This window comes from Dendropsophus ebraccatus, chromosome 2 (assembly GCF_027789765.1).
Source record: "Dendropsophus ebraccatus isolate aDenEbr1 chromosome 2, aDenEbr1.pat, whole genome shotgun sequence".
Taxonomy (NCBI): Eukaryota; Metazoa; Chordata; class Amphibia; order Anura; family Hylidae; genus Dendropsophus; species Dendropsophus ebraccatus.
The window spans coordinates 128,968,410-128,989,768 of NC_091455.1; the positions used below are offsets into that span (position 1 = coordinate 128,968,410).

At 40.9% G+C, this 21,359-nt stretch overlaps 1 protein-coding gene across 2 annotated transcripts in view; it reads right to left on the reverse strand.

Moving 5' to 3' along the window:
* Positions 1 to 21,359, reverse strand: part of ZNRF2 (zinc and ring finger 2) — a 116,956-nt gene that overhangs the window by 35,114 nt on the left and 60,483 nt on the right. For both annotated transcript variants that reach the window (XM_069958313.1, XM_069958312.1), the window contains exon 2: positions 2,470 to 2,565. In XM_069958313.1, the coding sequence (XP_069814414.1) occupies positions 2,470 to 2,565 (96 nt within the window). The remainder of the gene's footprint in view (positions 1 to 2,469; positions 2,566 to 21,359) is intronic.

Sequence of the window (21,359 nt, forward strand, 5' to 3'; positions counted from 1 at the left end):
TAATTGGGTTTATTAGCCAAATATGCCATTATCTGCATTTAAAAAGCTTTTTCCCAGGGTTCCCCCTCCTTCCTCTTTTTTATTCACTGCAAAAAAAAGGAAATTGTGACTTGTTGCATCAGACGTACCCAGTTTGTTCTATAGAGAGGGGAGGGGGGAGGAGGAAGGAGGGAGTTAGCTGACAGCAGAAAGCAGATAACAGAGGATTACAGGCAGGGAGCTGGGTGACAGCTGTAATCAGAGCTCAGAGAGGTCAGTGGTGACTGTCAGAGGAGATAACGGGTGAGGTATTTGTAGATTAACTCTTTGTTGTCCTGTTTTGGTCTTTTATTTAGCTCTCTCCATAGGAGGACAATGAAGACGAGGAAGGGCTTCAAACTGCTTTTTCAGGATAAAAATTGCATTTTTCGGTTAATAAACCCAATTACAAAGTTTCTTAAAATTGCCTTGACTATTGATTTCTGCAAAAAAACATTTTCACGACAGTGACACTAACTATGCAATAAACTCTGAGATACGACATGCCTTGTTGTTCTGATTACAGACCGGAAAAACCTCTGAAAATGTCACTGAATCTGCTATCTTGCCCAGCTCCAGGCTTAAATGTTGGAATTCCTTTTTAACCAAATCCACATCTCTTTGGGACACATCATTGGTTCCAAGATGAACCACCAGATCAACTTTCTATCTATACTAGCAGCCTTCACAATGTTCACAATCAGTCTCCTATCCCTGCTGACAGTAGCACCTGACAGTCTCGCCTCTCTAAACACATCCTCCTCCTGTCCTACAACAACACCTTTAATAATTCTTCTAACCAACAAGAAGATGCCTTCTCTCCTTACTACCCTTTACTTTTGCCCTTAGTGGCCCATCCAAAACATCCCCATTGGGAATCACCTCAGCAGCCATGTTTCCAACAGCAACAGCATCTCTATCTATATCAGCAAGAACACAAACTATTTTGCACAGGGCCAAACGTCCTATGCTTCTGCTCCACAGCTCGCAATCTACCTGAACCAACTCCTGCACAGCAACTCCTGGCTGGGATAGTCTCATCACATCAGATTGAAGTGTACAGACTAAGGACTGCAGCCTAGAAATTTCACAAGGTAAACCAGACATCTGCATGCAAACTGGACAGCACCCCAAGTCCCAAAGGGTTCTACAGAAAACTGCAGCCAAACAAGAATTACCCTGCACCTAACCAGACATCTTTTAAGAACAAGTGAAAACAAGTACTGAACATAACAAAAGAAACTCCTGCAGTTTTTTAACTACTCGCTTTTGCCCCGTTGTAGTTATGCCACAATGCTTCTACCAGTAGTCAACTCTCCAAAATAAAATTCAGAGTTTATAGCATCCTTAAATACAGGTAAATTTTAATTAGGTTAATGTAGGAGGCTGACTCTTTTCTTATGCTAATCTAATTGAATCAACAACTGGTCTGGAATGTCTACCCACACCCTGCCAGGACTACCCGCACCCTGCCATTTTTAAAAATGCAAAGAATTCGCAATTTGTATAAGAAAACTTAATTTTTTTAAAAAAATATGAAATTAATTATAAAAAAAAAACAACAACTATTTTTCATTTTTATCAAAACAATCAAACAGATAAAAAAACTGTTATTGGTCTCTAAGCAAGAAATATACCTATAGACCACCAGTTCCAACACATTAAGTCTTGAAGATTCAACTACATCTGATTGCAGATCAATCCTCTGTTGGCAGGTACTGGCTGACAGCATGATTAAGCGGGAGGCTTTGCAGCAGAGATTATTAATGAAGCAGAGGGAGAAGGCGGCAGTGGTGAGATGTGCCAGAGTGCAGCGCAAACACTGAACCAAAACTCCTCGTTGACTCTTTATTACAGTAGGAGACCTGAGATTGTGCATAATCCACTCCATAGGCAAATTACCAAAAGGTACCACGGTCACTAGGGGACTGCAAACTACAGCACACTGTCAGCACCTCAGGTAGGGCCGGGTGCAAACATATTCCCTTTAAATAGATAAGCAGACTTTACGGTTTGAAGAATTTGATCATATAGTTCTCTCCCAGACAATGTTTAAAAGGGTTTTCTGATTTAAATAAACTTATTCACAGAATAGGGGACAAGTATGAGATTGCGGGGTCTGACCTACGTGCCCCCCAGGGATCTCTAGATAGGTGTCCAGGCTCCTTTGTTCTGAATGAAGCCGCAGGGGTTGTCACATGTACCACAGCTCCATTCATTCTTTATGAAGCCACTGGAAAGAGACGAGTGCTGTAATAGTCTCTCTCCTGGGGACACGGAGGTTGGACCTTTCGCAATATCATACATGTCAAGTAAGTTTATATCGGCAAACCCTTTTAATCAACAGGAAGCATATTTGGACCAGAGGTGGTACCATTATTTGGTGACATAGTCTTCTGAACCTATATTAATGTTGAGCTTCATTTAAAAGGACAAACTAGAAGTACTTACCGTTATAGGTTATTCTTGGTTTTGTTAAGCACATCACAAGGTGCAAATCCATTTCATCTGTGGGAATGAATTTTGAGCAGACTGGGCACTTAAATCCTATAATAGAAAAAAAAAGTGTATTTATGAGGAAAAAATATATACGCATATTCTAAAACTAATGCGGCATATATATATATATATATATATATATATATATATATATATATATATATATATATTTATTTATTACAAGAGAGGATTTCCTGATAAATGTAATTTAGGAGAATGCCATGCAAATATTACTCTTAGTTAATGCATTGTTGTACATTATATAAGGAGGCCACTGAGTTACTACTGCTGGCGAGGAAAAAAAGGCAGTTAAAGAAATAACAAGACTCATTTTCACACGAGAGTTCAGAAATGCACTTTTTTTCTGAAAATTGACCAGCAGGGGGAGTCTCTGGGTGGGTGGTTAGCCTGGGTGGTACGGTTACCGGAAGCCTTCAGTTCAGACATGGAGTGTGATCAGGCCCAGAGTTGCAAGCGCTGCTGCGTCTGCACCCAGGAGATCCTGAAGGAGCAGCAGCAAGGCCCGAAGAGCCCCCAGGGCAGTAGAGTCCCAGAGCACCATTACTGGAGAGCGGGTGAGGACCCGGCACTGTGCCCCACCCCTCCCTCACCACCAAGTAACTGTCACTACTACTCCTACTACAACAACTAGTACTCCTACCTGTACTGTATATATCATCCTGACATCATAATAAAGAGAATACTGTATACTGCTGTCCTGTATATACCATTCTGTCATCAACTTATAGAGGACATACTGTATAGTGCTATCCTATATGTATACTGCTATTCTATATATACTGTATAAACATCTTATCATATAGAGCAGTGATTTTCAACCTTTTTTGAGCCGCGGCACACTTTTTATACTTAAAAAATCCCGGGGCACACCACCAACCAAAATGGCACAAAATGACACTACAACAGTACATATTATACATATAGTTAATAATATAGATTCTAAATGTATTTAAACCTGGGCCTGTTTTCTTCTCCCCCCTGTGCTTCTCTCCACCATACTTCTCCCCCCTACTTCTCTCCTGTGCTTCTCTCCACCATACTTCTCCCCCCTACTTCTCTCCTGTGCTTCTCTCCACCATACTTCTCCCCCCTGCTTCTCTCCATCATACGTTCTCCCCCATGCTTCTCTCCTGTGCTTCTCTCCCCCCTGCTTCTCTCCACCAAACTTCTTTCCCCTGCTTCTCTCCCCCACCCCCATGTTTCTCTCCACCCTGCTTCTCTCCCCTGTTTCTCCTCCATCCCCAGGTTTCTCTCCCCCATTGTTTTCTCCTGTTTCACAGGGGCACCATAGTTTGGAGAACTTTCCCCGCGGCACACCCAACCATGTGTCGCGGCACACTAGTGTGCCACGGCACACAGATTGAAAATCACTGATATAGTGGATATACTGTATGCTAATATTCTATATACACAGTAGCAGTACACACCACTCTATCATCATATAGAGGATATACTGTATTTTCTGGTGCTTTGCTGTTACCTCATTTCATCTATAGTAACTACAGATTGTGAGGAGGTTTCTGGCTCATGACTAAATATATGATACACCAGCACATAATGATTGCCGTTTTGGAGGTCCTGTGATGTGTACAGGGATGTATCAGTATTGGCATCACACACGCAAATGTTCATGTATATCACTACAACTACTATTCCCACTACTGCTACTCCCCTTATCTACAACCCCCCCCCCCCCTCATCTACTATACCTCTACTATTACTACACCCCTCATCCACTATGCCTCTACTACTACACCCATTAGAAAACACACACACACACACGATTTGAGTCGAGAATAATAATAAATATGATTTTAGTTTGTAGCTATATCACCCAGCCCTATGTCCAAGCAGGATGGGAATTGTTGCTTTGCAACATCTAGAGAGCTGAAGATTCTCCATCTCTGCTCTAAAGACTCGATTCTGATATGAACCTAACAGTAACATAAAAAAAAGATGTATCATTTCAAAGTGCATGGAAAAGTGGATTGTTAGGGAAGTACCATAATGTAAATCTGCACCAGGGAAGGTAATATAGATTTTTGGAGCTCCTCACCATGTAATCTGTTGACAGGTAACTGAAGCATAAAAAGCTCCCAGGATATTGTGATCCCCCATCCCTTATTTTCAATGCTACTTCCATCAGTCACTTAAAGGACATTAGGCTTCTGTTATTAGAGTGCATTAACAGAGCACCATGTGAGGGCCCTCACTCTCATTGTATTAGATTGTAACAAAGCTAGCCCAAATTTATTATGCCGTATACAAGAGAAAAGGAAGCTGCAAATGAGATTTCTAAAGACAGAAGAGATACATAACTATGAAGTTAATAAAAGAAAGATATAAACTCTGGTCCCTGAGCACTCTGATAGGGCTAGATTTAATATCCTGAACAATAGCTTTGCAGACTAGCTGCTGCTAGGTCTGTGGGTGATGAATACTAAACACAAGATTGTCTACTTTACGAATACTGAACTTTCATAACTTTAGTTAGTGCCTTATTATAGGTAAAAACTGCTGATAAATAGGTCTCTCTACAATTCTGAGGTTTGACTGTAAGGGCCCTATTACACCAACAAATATTGAACAGATTTTTGCAACCAAAGTCAGGAACAGATTATAAACAAAGAACAGGTCATAAAAAGGAATGACTGAGATTTCTCCTCTTTTCAAATCTACACAACACAAACACAAAATCTAAGAGGCTATTGAAAGACTAAACTGCTCTAAAGACATACAGGATAGCAGCTATCCTAATGTGCTGTAAAGCCAGTTTGGATGCAACCATTTTCATATGTTCCTTTTGGAGATGAGTGAATCGCTCATCTAAACTGAGCAAAGTGCTTCTTCTAATCAGTGATCCGCTCATAAAATCGATAGCCTCTCAGCGGTGCTCTGTTCCCTGCCACTCCAGCCAGGGTGCCAGGGAAAAGCTGGATCCAATCCTGGGAAACTTCTCCCAGATTCCCAGGATTGGATCCGGCTTTTCTCTGGCACCCCGGGGAGAGCAGCAGGGAGCAGAGCAACGCTGAAAGGCAGAGGGTCAAAAGAAGAAATTTGCTTTGTTTAGATGAGCAATTTGCTCATCTCTAGTTTCTTTGTTAAAAAAAGGAACTGATTCTAGAAAAAAGGAGAAGTAGAGGGAGAAGCCCTCCTACACACAACAACTTGTGATAATGGTTAATAAAGCACTGATGGTAACATCGCAATGGCACAATCTGAAGTCTTTGTGACAGTTAGTGCAGACAGTAGGTATGTGCTTTTACTTTCTTCCCAACACAGCACCACCCCTGTCCCCAGGTTTTGTGTCATATTGCATTTAAGCTCCATTCACTTCAATGGAACACAGCAGAAAAACCACCACCAAACTGGAGACAAGGGTCTTACTGTTTCTGAAAGAAAGCAGGCATGTTTTTCTTTTCCTGGATAACCCCTCTAATAGCCTGGCCACACAATCAATCATGCCTTGTAATGGCACTGCAAGTGAATGCAGATCTCACATATCATGTAAAAGGGCCCTTCGTTTTCCTGAGACCCTGGTAAATACATTTAGCCATCACTGTAAAACTTACAGGTTTAGGAAGAGCAAGGTATGTCATGTCACTTCTTTCAGCGGATAGCGGAATACGCCGGTCCATAGAATGGTGTCTATGGAGCCGGCGGAAAGGCGCGCGGACAGACAGTGGAATTCCGCAGATATTATCCACGATAATTCCTCAGTATGAACCCACCCTTAGGCCAGGGAAAAGGCACAAATTTGTGCACCAACTTCTGCACCTTTCCCCCTACGTCAGTGCTTCTCAATTCCAGTCCTCAGGCCTCACCAACAGGTCATGTTTTGAGGATATCCCATACAAAGATCACCTGTGATAATACCTGATGCACCAAGTATAATTACATCACCTGTGAAATACTAAGGAAATCCTCAAAACATGACCTGTTGGTGAGGCCTAAGAACTGGAATTGAGAAGCACTGCCCTACGTAAGCCACGCTTGCCTAATGGGTGGGAAGGCATGGCGGTGTGAGGAGAAAGCTGGCCTCCTCCTGCGCCCTATTTATCAAGGTTTATGCCTTCAAACATGCGCCTCTAATGCTGCGTTTACACAGAGCGCCTCTAATGCTGCGTTTACACAGAGCGATTATTCCCCCGATCGTACAATTAACGATTTTGAAGTAACGATTTCGAAGTAATTTTTTTTTTAGAACGATCAGCGTTTAGATGGAACAATATATCGTACGGAAAAATCATTTTGCGATCGCTTAAGCCTCTCTCACACATAGGTTAAATCGGTGAACAACTGTTTACACGGAACAAATCTGCGAATTTTTTGCAAAACGACCAACGACAATTTGAGAACATGTTCAAAGATCGATTTTTCACTCGTTGCTTGATCGTTCGCTGCGTTTACACGTACGATTATCGTTTGAATTCAATCGCTATCGTGCAAATTTGCAGGATAATCATTCCGTGTAAACGCAGCATTAGTAAATCCGGTGGAGTGTATAAGGGAGGGGCTTTAATTAAGCCTAACGTACAAGTAGTGAAACCTGCTATACTGCTTAGCCCCACAAGAGAACATAGGTGCTATAGTGTAAACAGAGCATATAACTGCAGTATGGCTTTAACGAAAACATTTTCTAGCCATATTCCACATATCTGCATAATGTCAAAAAACTGCAATGCAGGTTGGGAACAATATGGTAATCAAACCAACCATATTCCAAGTTGCTAGGTAAGCCATTGGCATCTTCTTATAAGTAAACTCTGGGTAAAACTGAATGTCACTGTTTGCTTTGTTGTGATGAAAGTCACTAATAATTCAGTGGTAACTGGATTTTCCACAAGACAAATCCAGATCTGTCTTGCCAATTCTAACTGGAAGCAATCAGAACCTCACTGTATGTTTTAAGGAGTAAGTTTGCTAACAGAATGAATTCAGAAAAGTTTGTATGCTCACCAGTTAATTCCACCATAGTGCACACACAACTATTTTCATTTTCTTTTACAGCTCTGTTCTGCACTTTATTTTAATGCTGCCAGGATATAAGTTCCCATGATTCCTCCCCCTCTTGCTACTTACAGTCAACTATATGCCATACTAATAGAAGGTGTAAGAGCCCTATCACACAGATCAATGGGCTGCCAATAACAAGGACCAATCTCACTGATCAGCACAAGGCTTGACCAATCACGTGGCCAGGCCACATAAAAATCACTGGATACATTACTTAAAGCGTAACTGTCATATTTTTTATTGCAGAAATCAGTAGTATAAGCGATTTTAAGAAACTCTGTAATAGGTTTTAATAGCCAAAAAAGCCTCCTTCTGTACTCAAGAAGCAATCTCCCAGCCTCCCCCCTGACTTCTTATCTGTGCATTATCAGGCAAACACGTCTTCATTACAGAGAAGCCAGTGAAGACAGGCTCTGCTCTCTCCATTCTATCCTTATGGAGGGGGGAGGGGCCGAGGGAGATGAGGGAGCAGGAAGAGGTGACATGAAAGTCAGCTGTTTGTAAACTGTCTGGGCACCTAAACCGCAGGATTCTGGGGTCAGAAAGGTCAGTGCTTATCTATGAACTTACTGAGAGAAGATTGCAGGGTGTTGTGCTTTGCAGGACTGCTCCGTGCTCAGTAACTCCTAACAGCCCCTCCCCTCTCCATAGCCACATAATGGAGACAGAAATCCTGCTTCTTCTGCAGTGAGGGGGGAGGCTGGGAGATTGCTTTTTCAGTCCAGAAGGAAACTCTTTTGGTTTATAAAACCTATTACAGTTTCTTAAAATCGCTTGAACTGTTGATATTTAATGTTTTTAAAAAAATGGCCCTGAAATGACAGTTACGCTTTAAAAGGTGACAATGACTTAGAGACATTTCTCATGCACGCAGTATGTCACTATACTTTACATCTTATTACATGTGAACCATAAGCACATTTTTTGAAGATCAAAAACCCTCTTTTATTGCTACGGTAAGAATGCTCCTGTGTATAAAAATGTTGATCTCTCACTAAACATATCCCCATTGTACAAGAATTTATAAATCCCTTGCTTAACAAGCATGTGGTCCAATTTGAAATATGTATTCCCATTAGTACACTGGCAATGTCAATGGCTGACCTACAAATGTAGGTTAGTACACAACGTGATATGCGCAATATATACAAGGTCAGTTCAAGCAAAGAACTTCAATTAATTCCAAGAAGTGAAATTAAATAGACATTCCAAGGCTGCATAAATGTACAAGTACATGTACATGGAACTTTTAGACTATTAGACTAAGTGATTTACAGGAGAAAGCGAGCGTTGAAGCGCTTACTTCCTGATCACCATCTGTGCTTTTACACACAGACATCACCCGGTGGAGGGGCTGCCTGGACGAAATTTAGATTGTCCGGGGGCCCACAGAAGAGAGCGGCTATTACATGGTGTGTCAGGCGGCAGACCACTATCATTGTCGGAATTATAGAACATGCCAAAAGTCAACTAACAGCCGACATCATGCATGTCGGATGATTGTTACCTTTCACCATGAGCTATTACACAAAACAATTACTTTTTTGTGTAATAGAACCCTTAAGCAGCTGTCATCTTTGGTTGCATTTTTATAACACCCTGGCCCCCTTTAAAAATGCCTGGGGCAGGAATACACCATTAAAATACTAAGGGACTTTAAAGTGTTGAATATACTTTCAATAGGTGGTTGGATCTCAACATGGGGAATGCTGCCACCTCCATCAATGGTGCATTGTCACCATGCTGTATCTTCCCTTTGGGGATTTTCATTCATTCACTCATGCTTAACCCATAGCTGCACCAGGACGTTATTGAACGTCCTCGTGCCGCTATGGGAGTTCAGAGGGGGGCCCCTCTGCACTGCCGCGATCCCGGGTGCCGCATGTAGCCCGGGATCGCGGCTATTAGCGGCCACGGTCCGATCGCCGTGCCCGCTAATTAAGTACTTAGAATCAGCTGTCAAAGTTGACAGCTGCTTCTAAATACTTGCTGATATGCATCCCTGGTGGTCTAGTGGGGGGATCGCCCCCCTGCGGCGCGATTGCGGGGGGGGGCGATCCCCGCATCCATCCCGGGCCGGGGTCTGCTCCGTAATGGCGCTGACCCCGGCTCGGCATTCTATTGCTTTTGGCTGCAGCAGCCAAAAGTAATAGAACACCGATCTCATGGATTCATGCAGTATAACTATACTGCATGGATCTCTATGAGAGATCAGAGTGCATATACTAGAAGTCCCCCAGGGGGGCTTCTAGTATATGTGTAAAGTAAAAGAAAAATGTATTTTTAATAACACAAAATCCCCTCCCCTAATAAAAGTCTGAATCACCCCCCTTTCCCCATTTTATAAATAAAAATAAATAAATTAATTAATAAACAAACATGTTTGCTATCGCCGCGTGCGTAATCGCCCGAACTATTAATCACATTCCTGATCTCACACGGTAAACGGCGTCAGCGCAAAAAAATCCCAAAGTGCAAAATTGCGCATTTTGGTCGCATCAAATCCAGAATAATTGTAATAAAAAGCAATCAAAAAGTCATATATGCGCAATCAAGGTACCGATAGAAAGATCACATCATGGCGCAAAAAATGACACCTCACACAGACCCATAGACCAAAGGATAAAAGCGCTATAAGCCTGGGAATGGAGCGATTTTAAGGAACATATATTTTCTTTAAAAGGTTTTAATTTTTTACAAGCCATCAAATCAAATAAAAAGTTATACATGTTACATATCGTTGTAATCGTAACAACTTAAGGAACATATATAACGAGTCAGTTTTACCCCAGGGCGAACATAGTAAAAACAACCCCCCCCCCCCCAATAAAAAAAAAAAAAAAACATTTTTTTTTTCAATTTCACCACACATATAATTTTTTTCTGGTTTCCCGGCACATTTTAGGCAAAAATTACATCTGCCATAGCAAAGTACAATTAGTTGCGCAAAAAATAAGGGCTCATTTGGGTCTCTAGGTGGAAAAATGCAGGCGCTATGGCCTTATATACACGAGGAGGGAAAAACGAAAACGCAAAAATGAAAACTGGCTGTGTCCCCTAAGGGTTAAAGGGGTTATCCAGTGCTACAAAAACATGGCCACTTTCTTTCAGAGACAACACTACTCTTGTCTCCAGTTCAGGTGCAGTTTGCAATTAAGCTCCATTCACTTCAATGGAACTAAGCAGCAAAACCCTGCCCAAGCTGGAGACAAGAGTGGGGCTGTCTCTAGAAGAAAGTGGTCATGTTTTTGTAGCACTGGATAACCCCTTTAAAGCTCCCCATGCTATATTCTTTGTAACTGTATATGCTTCTATTTTACAATTTTATCATACAGTGCATTCAATACCTTTTACTTTTTTTAAATCGTGTTAGGTCCTGGCCTCGTTCTAAAGCCCAATGAATGCTGGCAGTATTTCAGGGATTGAAAACATTCCTGTGAATGAGATGCACTACATCATAAATTATGATATTGTGAGCTCCTGCCTGGTCAGAGGAATACCCAACTACTCAACTGACTAAGAAGTGGGAGGCCTCCACAGCTGAATCACGTGTCATAGCAAAGGAAATAGCATATAGCATAGCAAACCTTAGTCTTACTTTTCTAATAAATACACCTGCACAAATTTCTAAAATATTCACATTTTTATTATGGTGTACTGAGGACTTTCTGAATGCATGGTACAATGTTTGCTAAGACCTAAAACCTAAGAAATGTAGATTTCATGATTGTCGCTGACACACTGATTTCAGCTCAGGTCTGATGCATTATTATGCCTATATTTCTTGCATTTTGAAGCAGTGGAGAAGGTTTATGCAATTTACCTCCAGCTTAAGATTGTACCAGAAATATTTTCCAACACTTCTGAAAAGCCAACATACTGATAAATATAGTTTACCTAAAATTCACAGACTATTGTATCTATTACAGTCATGGGCAATAGTAGCAAAAAATCATCTCTAATTTAAAGGAATCTTAATGATGCTTACACATTTTATTAAATGAAACCGACCACACACGTATTGCACTAAACTGCCAAGTACATTCTAATGCCATGGTATCCATAGTAACCATGTCAACTACCATCAACAGTCCTGCCTCCATCTTACTACTAAAAAAAAAAATCCAGAACAATGTTGTTTCTATGGCAACACAGTAAAGATGTCATCTATATGCCAAGCCTTTAAAAATAACATCAAGTCTTGGGTACTATTAATTATCCCAGGGAAATTCCCAGGACAGCAAAAATAAAGCCAAAATTGTCATGGGGTATTTAATGGAAGTGGGAAGATGGGAGATCTGCCAGGAAAATACTTATCATAATGATAATGGATGATCACATACTGCATCAATAATTCACAACGTGAACTGTCACAGATTTACTGTAACAATGTGATCTCTATAAGAACCATGTATAAATGTGTTGTACGAAGCAAATAAACTGTTGCACTTAAGGTGGATAGTATCCATTCGTACAGACAAATTACCCTATTACACGGGACGATTATTATGCAAATCATTATATTGTTTGAACTTAAAATGATACTCGTTGCGTGTAAATGCAAACAACGATCAAACGACCAGTAAGAATTTGTTCATTTGGTGTTGACGCCAAAATAATTGCTAATCGTTCTGTGTAATTCTGCATTAGTTCACTAATCGTTCTGTGTAATTTCACATTGTTCCTTCATTTGCTGGGATCAGAGGGAGTACATTTTCATATTTTTGTGGACTCTTTAACACTGGTGAGACTCTGTTTAGAATCCAGTCGTGACAGAAAAGATGTTGGCAGTGTCAGTCCATTTGACAAGACAACTGTGCCCATCAGACACCACTTTCCTATAAAGTGAAAACTTTTTTTTTAACAATATGCTTTTAGTATGCCAGGTTAAGGCTCAAAGTGACAGAGGTGATATGACAAGAAATGACGCTGCGTTAGTTACAATGTGCAATTCAGTACAAGCAGGAATGATATGCTGCTAAATGATATGAAATGATATGCTGCTGGTAAATCCTCATTTTTATAAGAATCCCCATACACTAGGACTTCATGGAAACAAATGACACTTCAATGGTAAAACTGGCATATCTGCAACTCATGCCACAACTTTCCTTTTGGGAAAAAATAATAATAATAAGGCCACCATGAGGGGGGGGGGGGAATAGAAGCAAGATAACATTATTGACTTTGTGACTTTATTACCTTAAGGGAATCCATAAGCTGCAGTAATGCTACGATTTTAGAGGGTGATGCAACGCCGTCCTAGCATTAAACAGTATCATATAATTATACGGTCAGCATACGAGAAGTGTCAATCACAAAACTGTGCACCTAAAGTTCTACTGGAGGCCAGAAAACAAATAATAAAAGACTAAACCCCTAAGATCCAGACTAATAAGCGTCCCTTATTTCCAGAGGTAAGTATCCAGAGTAAGGTAACCTCCAGAGTCTGCTAACCTAAATTCTTCTTCCACCCTTCCGAGTGGACGGGGAATTCCTTGGCTTCCCTTAGGACTGTTCTCTAATCCTCCTGGCAGCGACTCAGCAGTGAAAGGCTGCCTAAAAAAGCCAGACAGGGATGTGGAGTTCTGAGACTAATGTAGAAGTTCTCTGTCTGCCAAACTTTAAGCAACCTTTCAGATCGCATAATGGGGCTAAAAAGTAGTAGAGCAAACCCTAAAGCTATTTTATTCAGAATAAACTATTCAGACTTTGCAGCAATTTCAGATTAAAGGGGTATTCCGCTGAAACATAAAACCTTTCACATTTTGCTGCCCATGGCAAAACTAACAATTCATTCCATACTTGTTATTACATATTCAGTCTCCTTCCTGTAGTTCTGAACCTGGTGCTTTGTGTTGATACCAAAGAAATCTGTGTCTGAGCTGTGTTCTCTGCTCTGAGCCAACACCCCGCCCCTCCCCCCCCCTTCCGAGACAGACCATGTAAACAAGTCCCTGGCAGGCTGCATCTTCAACTTTGTAGCATATTTGTAATGCCAGGAGGGTTAATATGAGGTCAAGCTCAGCATGGTCTCACCACGGGCAGCCTTTACAACTATACTGTACATCTATAAGATGTCAACGTAGGTCTGGGTGAATAATCAAATTAATTTGAAATAATTTGCTCTTAGGGGGCCTCACAATTAGATTTTTTTTGAAAATCACAAATTTGATAAAAAAAATTTAAAAAAATCCATACTCTGTCCTGTAGGAGAAGCCAGCCGCCAGCATCCTCCACGGCCTGAGCTCTGGACTCACAAAGCCAAAAGCAGCACAAAGAGTCTACTCCAAAACACTGCCCCACCAACCAGCATGTATATGCAGACTTGGGCTGTCCCTGTGTATATACTGTGAATGGTCCTAATGTATATACAAACAGTGAACTGCCCCACGTATAGACACTACACAGTATTAGTACAAAAAGGGGGACTTACAGGGAGATTGCCTACAAGGGACAAAAGGTCATCATCCATCGTTCTTTAAAAAAAAACAAAAAAAAAATCCCCATACAGCTTGATACAATAATCATTCATAAGAGCAATGAAATAGCAAGTGCTGGGATTCTTTCATTATAAAAAAAGGGAAACGTAATTTTTTGGCCACATTGCCTAGCCTTTATGTCAAAGTGATGGGAAGATGAGGCGATTACACGGAATGATTATCGTACGAATTTGCACGATAACGATCGTATTCGAACGATAATCGTACGTGTAAACGCAGCGAACGATCGAACGACGAGCGAGAAATCGTTCATTTTGATCTTAGAACATTTTCTTAAACAGTCGTTTGCAACAAAATTGCAGATCGTTCCGTGTAAAGAGTCGTTAACTGGATTTTACCTATGTGCCAGATAGGCTTAAACGATCGCAAAACGAATTTTCCATACGATATAGCGTTCCGTCTAAATGATGATCGTTATAAAAAAAAAATTGTTACTTCGAAATCGTTAATCGTACGATCGGCCGAATTATCGTTCCGTGTAAACACAGCATTACAAGAATCAATTTACCCGCACCAGTTCAGTGGCAGCTGTAGCTAACCACTGAGGTTGCAGTGTGTCTGTACCCCATCAGGATAAGCCAATAAAGGGCCCACAGTGCTGGCAAAGTGAAAGCAGTAGTATTTTAATGAAAGTGGAATACCCCTTTAAGATTGAACTTATGGAGCCAGACATGGTAATAGGTATATTTTAATTAGGACTCAGCCTAGTACTGGTGCTATGGGCAAGATTAGCTCTGCAAGTGATCTTCCATACTGGCAGAATGGTGGGAGATTAATGAAGAATAGCAACACAGTACAAGCAGTCTCACAGTCTCACCTCCAGGGCAGACACATCTTTCAGCCTAGACTGGCTCTGTCAGGACATGCTGATGAATACTGCAATTACTTACATACAAAAATATGCTGGAAAAATGCTTTCCAAAACCAGAATGGACTTTTTGGCACAGCTTTAGACTTCAGCTGTTAAAAAACGGTTTCAACAAGAATCGGATTACTAGGTCCCCATTAGCAGTTCTAGGTTGTAGAAATGTACGGTACTTACTATTCTCAATATGAAAAAAACAACCTTTGTTAAGTGCTGATGTGCCAAGAACTCATCCTAAAAAGGGTTTGTAGAAGCAACCAGTGGTGATTTTAGCAAGAATGGCTAATGTTCATCCATTGCCCAATACATTGCCATAATTTCTCAAGAGTCTAATTTTTATAATCCATTTACAACGTTAAAAAGGTTAAAATGTTTTATCGTATCTGAAATAAAATTATGAAACTGAAAATACAGTATAAGATTTCCAATAGTACTGTATTTATCCTTTACTGATTAATTTTTCAAAACAATCCCTTTTTGAATACTCATCACATATTTGTAAGCAAGAATCAAGGAATCACTGGATGGCTATTAGGAATGTATATGCAAGAACACAAATACCTGCCAATCCATCTCCAACCGTATACAGACTTTTCTATTAAGTTATAAACACTGTTAGGGCTGCTGCTTTTGTGGCAATTATTGAGACGAACAACATAATTTGGTTTGTCTGTCACATAGCTGGCTTTACCAACCATGCATCACTCCGCGTAATAGGAAGTGCGCAGTCAGTGGCCGATGAAAGTATATAGAAAATAATAAAACATGTATATTTACATGTCCACTCTTGCCACTGTCTTCTTATCAGTTTCCCACTGACCGAACGTGTCGCTGTAACTTCTACATCTGTCCCAGCCAATCACTGGTTGTGGCACTGTCCTGACTCAGTCAGTGATAAGTTGAGCAGCCTGTCACTTCAGGGACTGGTGTAGAAGCTACAGCAGTGGCTGTGGTGAGCAGGGAAAAGCTAGCAGGACACCAGGGAGCGTGGGCAGGTAAGTATAAGGGTGAGTTCACACTGAGGAATTCTCACGGATTTTCAGGCGGATTCCGCTGCAAAATGCGCACGGAATCTTCACGGAATTCCGCCTGTAAAGAATGAACATTGTGAACGTACATTGGCTTTAATGGGCTTTCCGCTTATTTGTTCACACAGAGGAATTTCCGCGCTGAAAATTCCGCCGCGGATGCGCTTTCCGCCTGAAGAATCGGCATGTCAATTCTTTGGGCGGATTCCGCTAGAGGAATCCTATAGAAGTCAATGAGGCTTTAATTCTGCTTGAAAACTTTCTTCTTCAATTCCTCGAGAATTCCTCAATGTGAACCCACCCTAACGCTTTATTATTTACTATATGAAGCAAGGGCTGCATGATAGTCGAGCTGTGTAATCGGCTCTGTAAGCGAGAGCCAAATCTAGCAGATGGGCACTCACTTATCCGGCATATCGGACTTCTAATATGGTATTGTTTTCTTCTTCTAGAGCAAATTAGAAAATCCACACAATTTCATTAAAATATTGTCAGTTAGGGTTTTCAAGATTTACAGCATTACTGTTATTTAAAGGGGTATTTTAGTATCCAGTAACTTGTATTTAAATAAAACTATCACCCCAAGACAAAACTTTCTAATATAGTGTAATCAACAAATAGTACAGGTTTTAGCTGATTTAACGTGCTTCCACTCTGCCAGGAAATAGGACACAGAAATAATTTAAAAAAAAAAAAAGGATTTTTTTTTTTCAGCTCTCCGACACTGCCCTCTCTCTGTACATATTGTTTCCTCTGATGTTACAGGAGGCCTGGGTGGATTAAGTACCATAGCTCTAGCCACACCTCATCTGAGGGATTTCACCATCTCTGACCAGCTCTCCAGTCTACATTAACATCTTTGACCAGCCTCTCCAACCTACATCACCATCTTCTCGTTGTATACAGATATATCTTTATTGGGACATTTAGGCAGAGTGAAATGTATTTACAACACGCTGCCTTGTGCTGAGCATTGTCAGGCAAGTGAGCAGGCAGGAAAAGAAAGCACAGGTGCTGAAAACTTACTGCTTTAAGCGAGGAACTGGCAGGGGTACTGTGAAAGAGGAGTAGGCAGGGTGGGAGATTATGTGATGAACGGCTGAGAGAATGCAATGCATTCTGGGAATTGTGGTACTGAGCAACTTCTCAACCAGTAAGTACAAACAGGAAATACTGAACCAAGACCTCCAAAACAAATAGATTTTTGTTGGTTTTAGAACTAGGTAGACAGGCAAGCTTCCTATTTTTTTTTACCTGTCAGAGTACCACTTTAACAAACCATCTCATATGTCAAACCACCACTGATCCCTAGAACAAGATTGTACTCATAAGCAGAGTGCACATGCCGGCTGGTTGACAAGGAGGGCGGCTGTGCTGTACAAAATTCTGAGATCTGTTGCTCCCAGGCCAAAAGTGGTTCACAGGGTCTGGCAGGCATAAGCTGTCCTGTGTGTGTACAAGAAGAGTAGCTTTTTTTGTGCAATTTTCACCAGGTTACTCCTTTAGAGGCTCCATCTCTAAGGGGGCATTTACAGGTCCGCAAATTTGCAGGCATTACGAACATGGAAAAATGTAATGGATTCGTTCCCCGCCCGGCATGATATGTCAATATTATGCCAGCAGCAGGGAAACTCTGTGAATCGCCTCGGCACTGTAGTGACAGAGCCGTGGTGATTCAAAGGGTTTCTCTGCTGCCGGTATGATATTGACACATCATGCCGGGCAGGGAACAAATTCATTACGTTCCTTCCCAGTCCGTAACGCCCGCAAATTTGTGGACATGTAAGTGGACATGTAGTGTCATTTCTCAGCTCCAGAGTGTTTGGAAACTTGCTGCCAGTATTTTTTCCATAGACAGGACCAAACAGAAAATTTGCCTTCCCTACTTCTAGCAAACTATAAGCAGCAGCAGCATGGTAGAAATTATAGAGCAGTATTGATTTATGAAAACTCATCTGTAATGACAGCTTCACTAACTGGCTACCACTGGGATGAGAAGGGAAAAAAGTTCTGTTACTAGGAAGGCTAGATTATTCCCCGTCTCACAAAGTTTAGAAACAGGGAAATCCTTTTAGGACTGATATGCTGTAGAAAGTAAAGTGAATCTTATTAAATATTTTATTCCCCACATACTTCTGTAACAGAATGAGAGATAGGCACGCTCACAAAAGTGATAACATTTTGAGAAAGTATAAAATACTATCACCTCTAAATGCAGCTGTACTAGCATCACAATTAACCCCAGGTCAGGATCATTAGTGACCACGCTCTGAAATCATATACAGCCTGTTCTAGAGTCCTAACAGTCCTGGTTTATTGTCCTGTTTCCTTGCCAAGTATATCGTCGCCACCTCACTGCCTCTGCTTACACAATAGGCCATCAAAAACATGAATAAAAAGGGAAACAAATCTGTTTGAAAAATAAAAAGTTCTCACTTGTGAAATCTAAAAAAGTACAAAAGGGAACTAGCTATCACAGTAAAAGTACAGTATTTTCCTGCGTATAAGACTACTTTTTAACCCATGAAAATCTTCTCAAAAGTTGGGGGTCATCTTATACGCGGGGTGTGATCTTATAGGGCAGGTCCTGAAAAACATCAGAACCACACTGGAGAATCTGCAGTTGCTGCATACGGTGGGAGAAGCTCAAAAACATCCAAATCCGACTGTATGAAGGGCAGAGCAAGCTGCAGGTGTCCGGGGTACAGAAAAAAAAAAAAAAAGATACGGTAGAAAGGCGCTGTGCCCAGAAAAACACACCTCTTTCACCTATCTGGTCGCCCCTTGCATCCTAACGCTAAATAAACCATTTAAAGCTGTGCTGTGATTTGTTTTGTCTCAGACAGATTAAAAGCTCTGGGTCTCTGAATGCAACTGCCTTAAAGGGAACCTGTCACTATTAAAATCTTGTTCAGTCTACCAGCTTTAAGTTATAGCGCAAAAAAAAAAAATTGATGGATTGATACACAGTTTTAAAGAAGATTTAGTAGAATTTTTTTAATTCATTTAGGCACATTCTGAGCTTAGAGAGTCGAGTAGGTGGTCCGTCTCCATAACAGACAGTAATCTCTGCACACATACTGATACAAAGATTACCAGTTTCTTATGACACATGCCCCTTCAAGGAGCTTTTAAGCCCTGTTTTATATTAGAATGCTTGAACAATGAAACCATTCATTAAAGAAAGATGACAAACCCTGAAATGTTGTGGCATATAAGTAGTCGGAGGGGAGATTGCCTCGTTGCTTCATGACTAAGGGTACTATTACACCAAGCAATTTTCCGACGACTAACGATTAACGATCTTAAACGACCGCTAAGGCAAACGACCCGAAATCATTCGCCCAAGTACACAAAACGATGATCGTTATTTATGATCGTTCTTGCGGTCGTTTAGTCGTCGCTAATGCGTACGTTTCAGCTGTGAATTCTTATTCCACCGAACGATGTGCGAACGATCAAACGATAAAAAAAGGTCAGGATCCTATTAAACGATCAACGATTTCTCGTTGGTCGTTTAATCGTTGCCTGCTATTACACGAAACGATTATCGTTCAAATCCGAACGACTTAATTTTTCGAACGATAATCGTTCCGTGTAATACCACCCTAAGAGGCTCAGCTGTTCAAAGTGATGGACTGCATTTCAAGGGGAACTCTGGATAATAAAAATTTAACCTTGTTCAATCCCCACCTATAATCTAAGCTTGTTTGTAATAGGTTTCTATTACATGCATTGGTCCGCAAGTCTGTGGCTAAGCTGCTGAGAATCCTCGCTTCCTGGTCCACTCATTTCACTTTGTCTGTGGTTTCAGAACAAAGACACATACTTCTACTGTACAGTGCAGAGGGCTGCAACTCCTTATTGCTCCTACTTCCACACCTGACCCTGACTGGCACTCTGCTTTCATCTGACTGTTAATCAAGCAGGGACAGGGGTGGGAGGGGTAGCACAGAGGAGTTATGGTCCTTTTACACGTAACGATTTATCGTTCGAATTTGCACGATAACGATCGAATTCGAACGATAATCGTACGTGTAAACGCAGCGAACGATCAAACGACAAGCAATACTTCATTTTGATCTTTCAACATGTTCACAAGTCATCGTTGATCGTTCGCAAAAAATTTGCAGATCGTTCAGTGTAAACAGTCTGTCAACGATTTCACCTATGTGTGAGATAGGCTTAAACGATCGCATAGCGAATTTTCCGTACGATGTATCGTTCCGTCTAAATGCTAATCGTTATAAAAAAAACATCGTTAATTCAAAATCCTTAAATCGAGCGAATTATCGCTCCGTGTAAAAGTGCCATTACAGCCTGCAGGAGCTTGGGAAAGCATCTCTGACTACTGACCTAACAGCTGACCTGTATGCAGTTTTTAACCTGAATTGCAGCTGACTGATTTACTTTAAGATTTTTTTTTTTTTAGTACATTTACACAAATAGAAAATAAAAGCATAGAAGTTGAGTGAGTTCAATAGACCTATATCTGCAAGGACATGTACAAAGCCGGTAAAGTTAGCTAAACTAGCTAAAAGAGGAAGGGAACCCCAAAAACATGCCTAATACCAATGACCATAATAAGTCTACAGCAAGGATCCCTAACCTGTCACTTGCAAGCCCTTGAACAGTATCCTCTCTAGTTAGCATCTTAGAACTCTCTAGGAAAAGGTGAAGCAGTAGTATATTTAGCTTTTCCTCACCTCATGATCTTTAGGGAGTTCAAGTGTCAACATGAGGTTTAAAGTCTCAAGTCTGATTATCTGTTACCAGGGCTGCATGGAGCTGAACCCTAGTCGCTGCATGAAGCGTCTACAAATACAGACAGACAGCTCATAATTTCAAGGGCTCCATAGCTAGTTGTTGCCTTTGTTGGCCTCTGTTTTGCACAGACCAACTCCTTACTGCTGGGCACCAAACAATATTATCTCTCCATCACCTAAGGGACTAAACCATCTCAGGAGCTAACCGCAGTACTTTACTAACACAACAGGGTAATGCTTCACCAGCAGCAACCACCTATAATCTCTGGTAACAACTGTTGGCACTGTACTTCCATTTTATGGATGAAGTTCTTCTGTTTCAATGCAAAACTACCTACAAACCAATAAGCTGTAGCCCAAAATAAATAACGGATAATATCTTTATTTACATGAAATATACAATGATGTATGATAGAAAAACAATGGGAACTAGAACGGACAATGGCACACAAAAGGAAGCCAGGGAATAAATTATAGGCACCATATAGATGGTAGTATGCAGATCCTACCAGGTGGCTGCTGGATGGCATTTATACAAAGTGCCTTAGTGCCACAAACTTTATCACATAGGTAATATAAGCAATACTAGTAAGATTAGAATGAATAAAGAAATCTTAGAGTTTATTAGTGTAATAAGTTCACA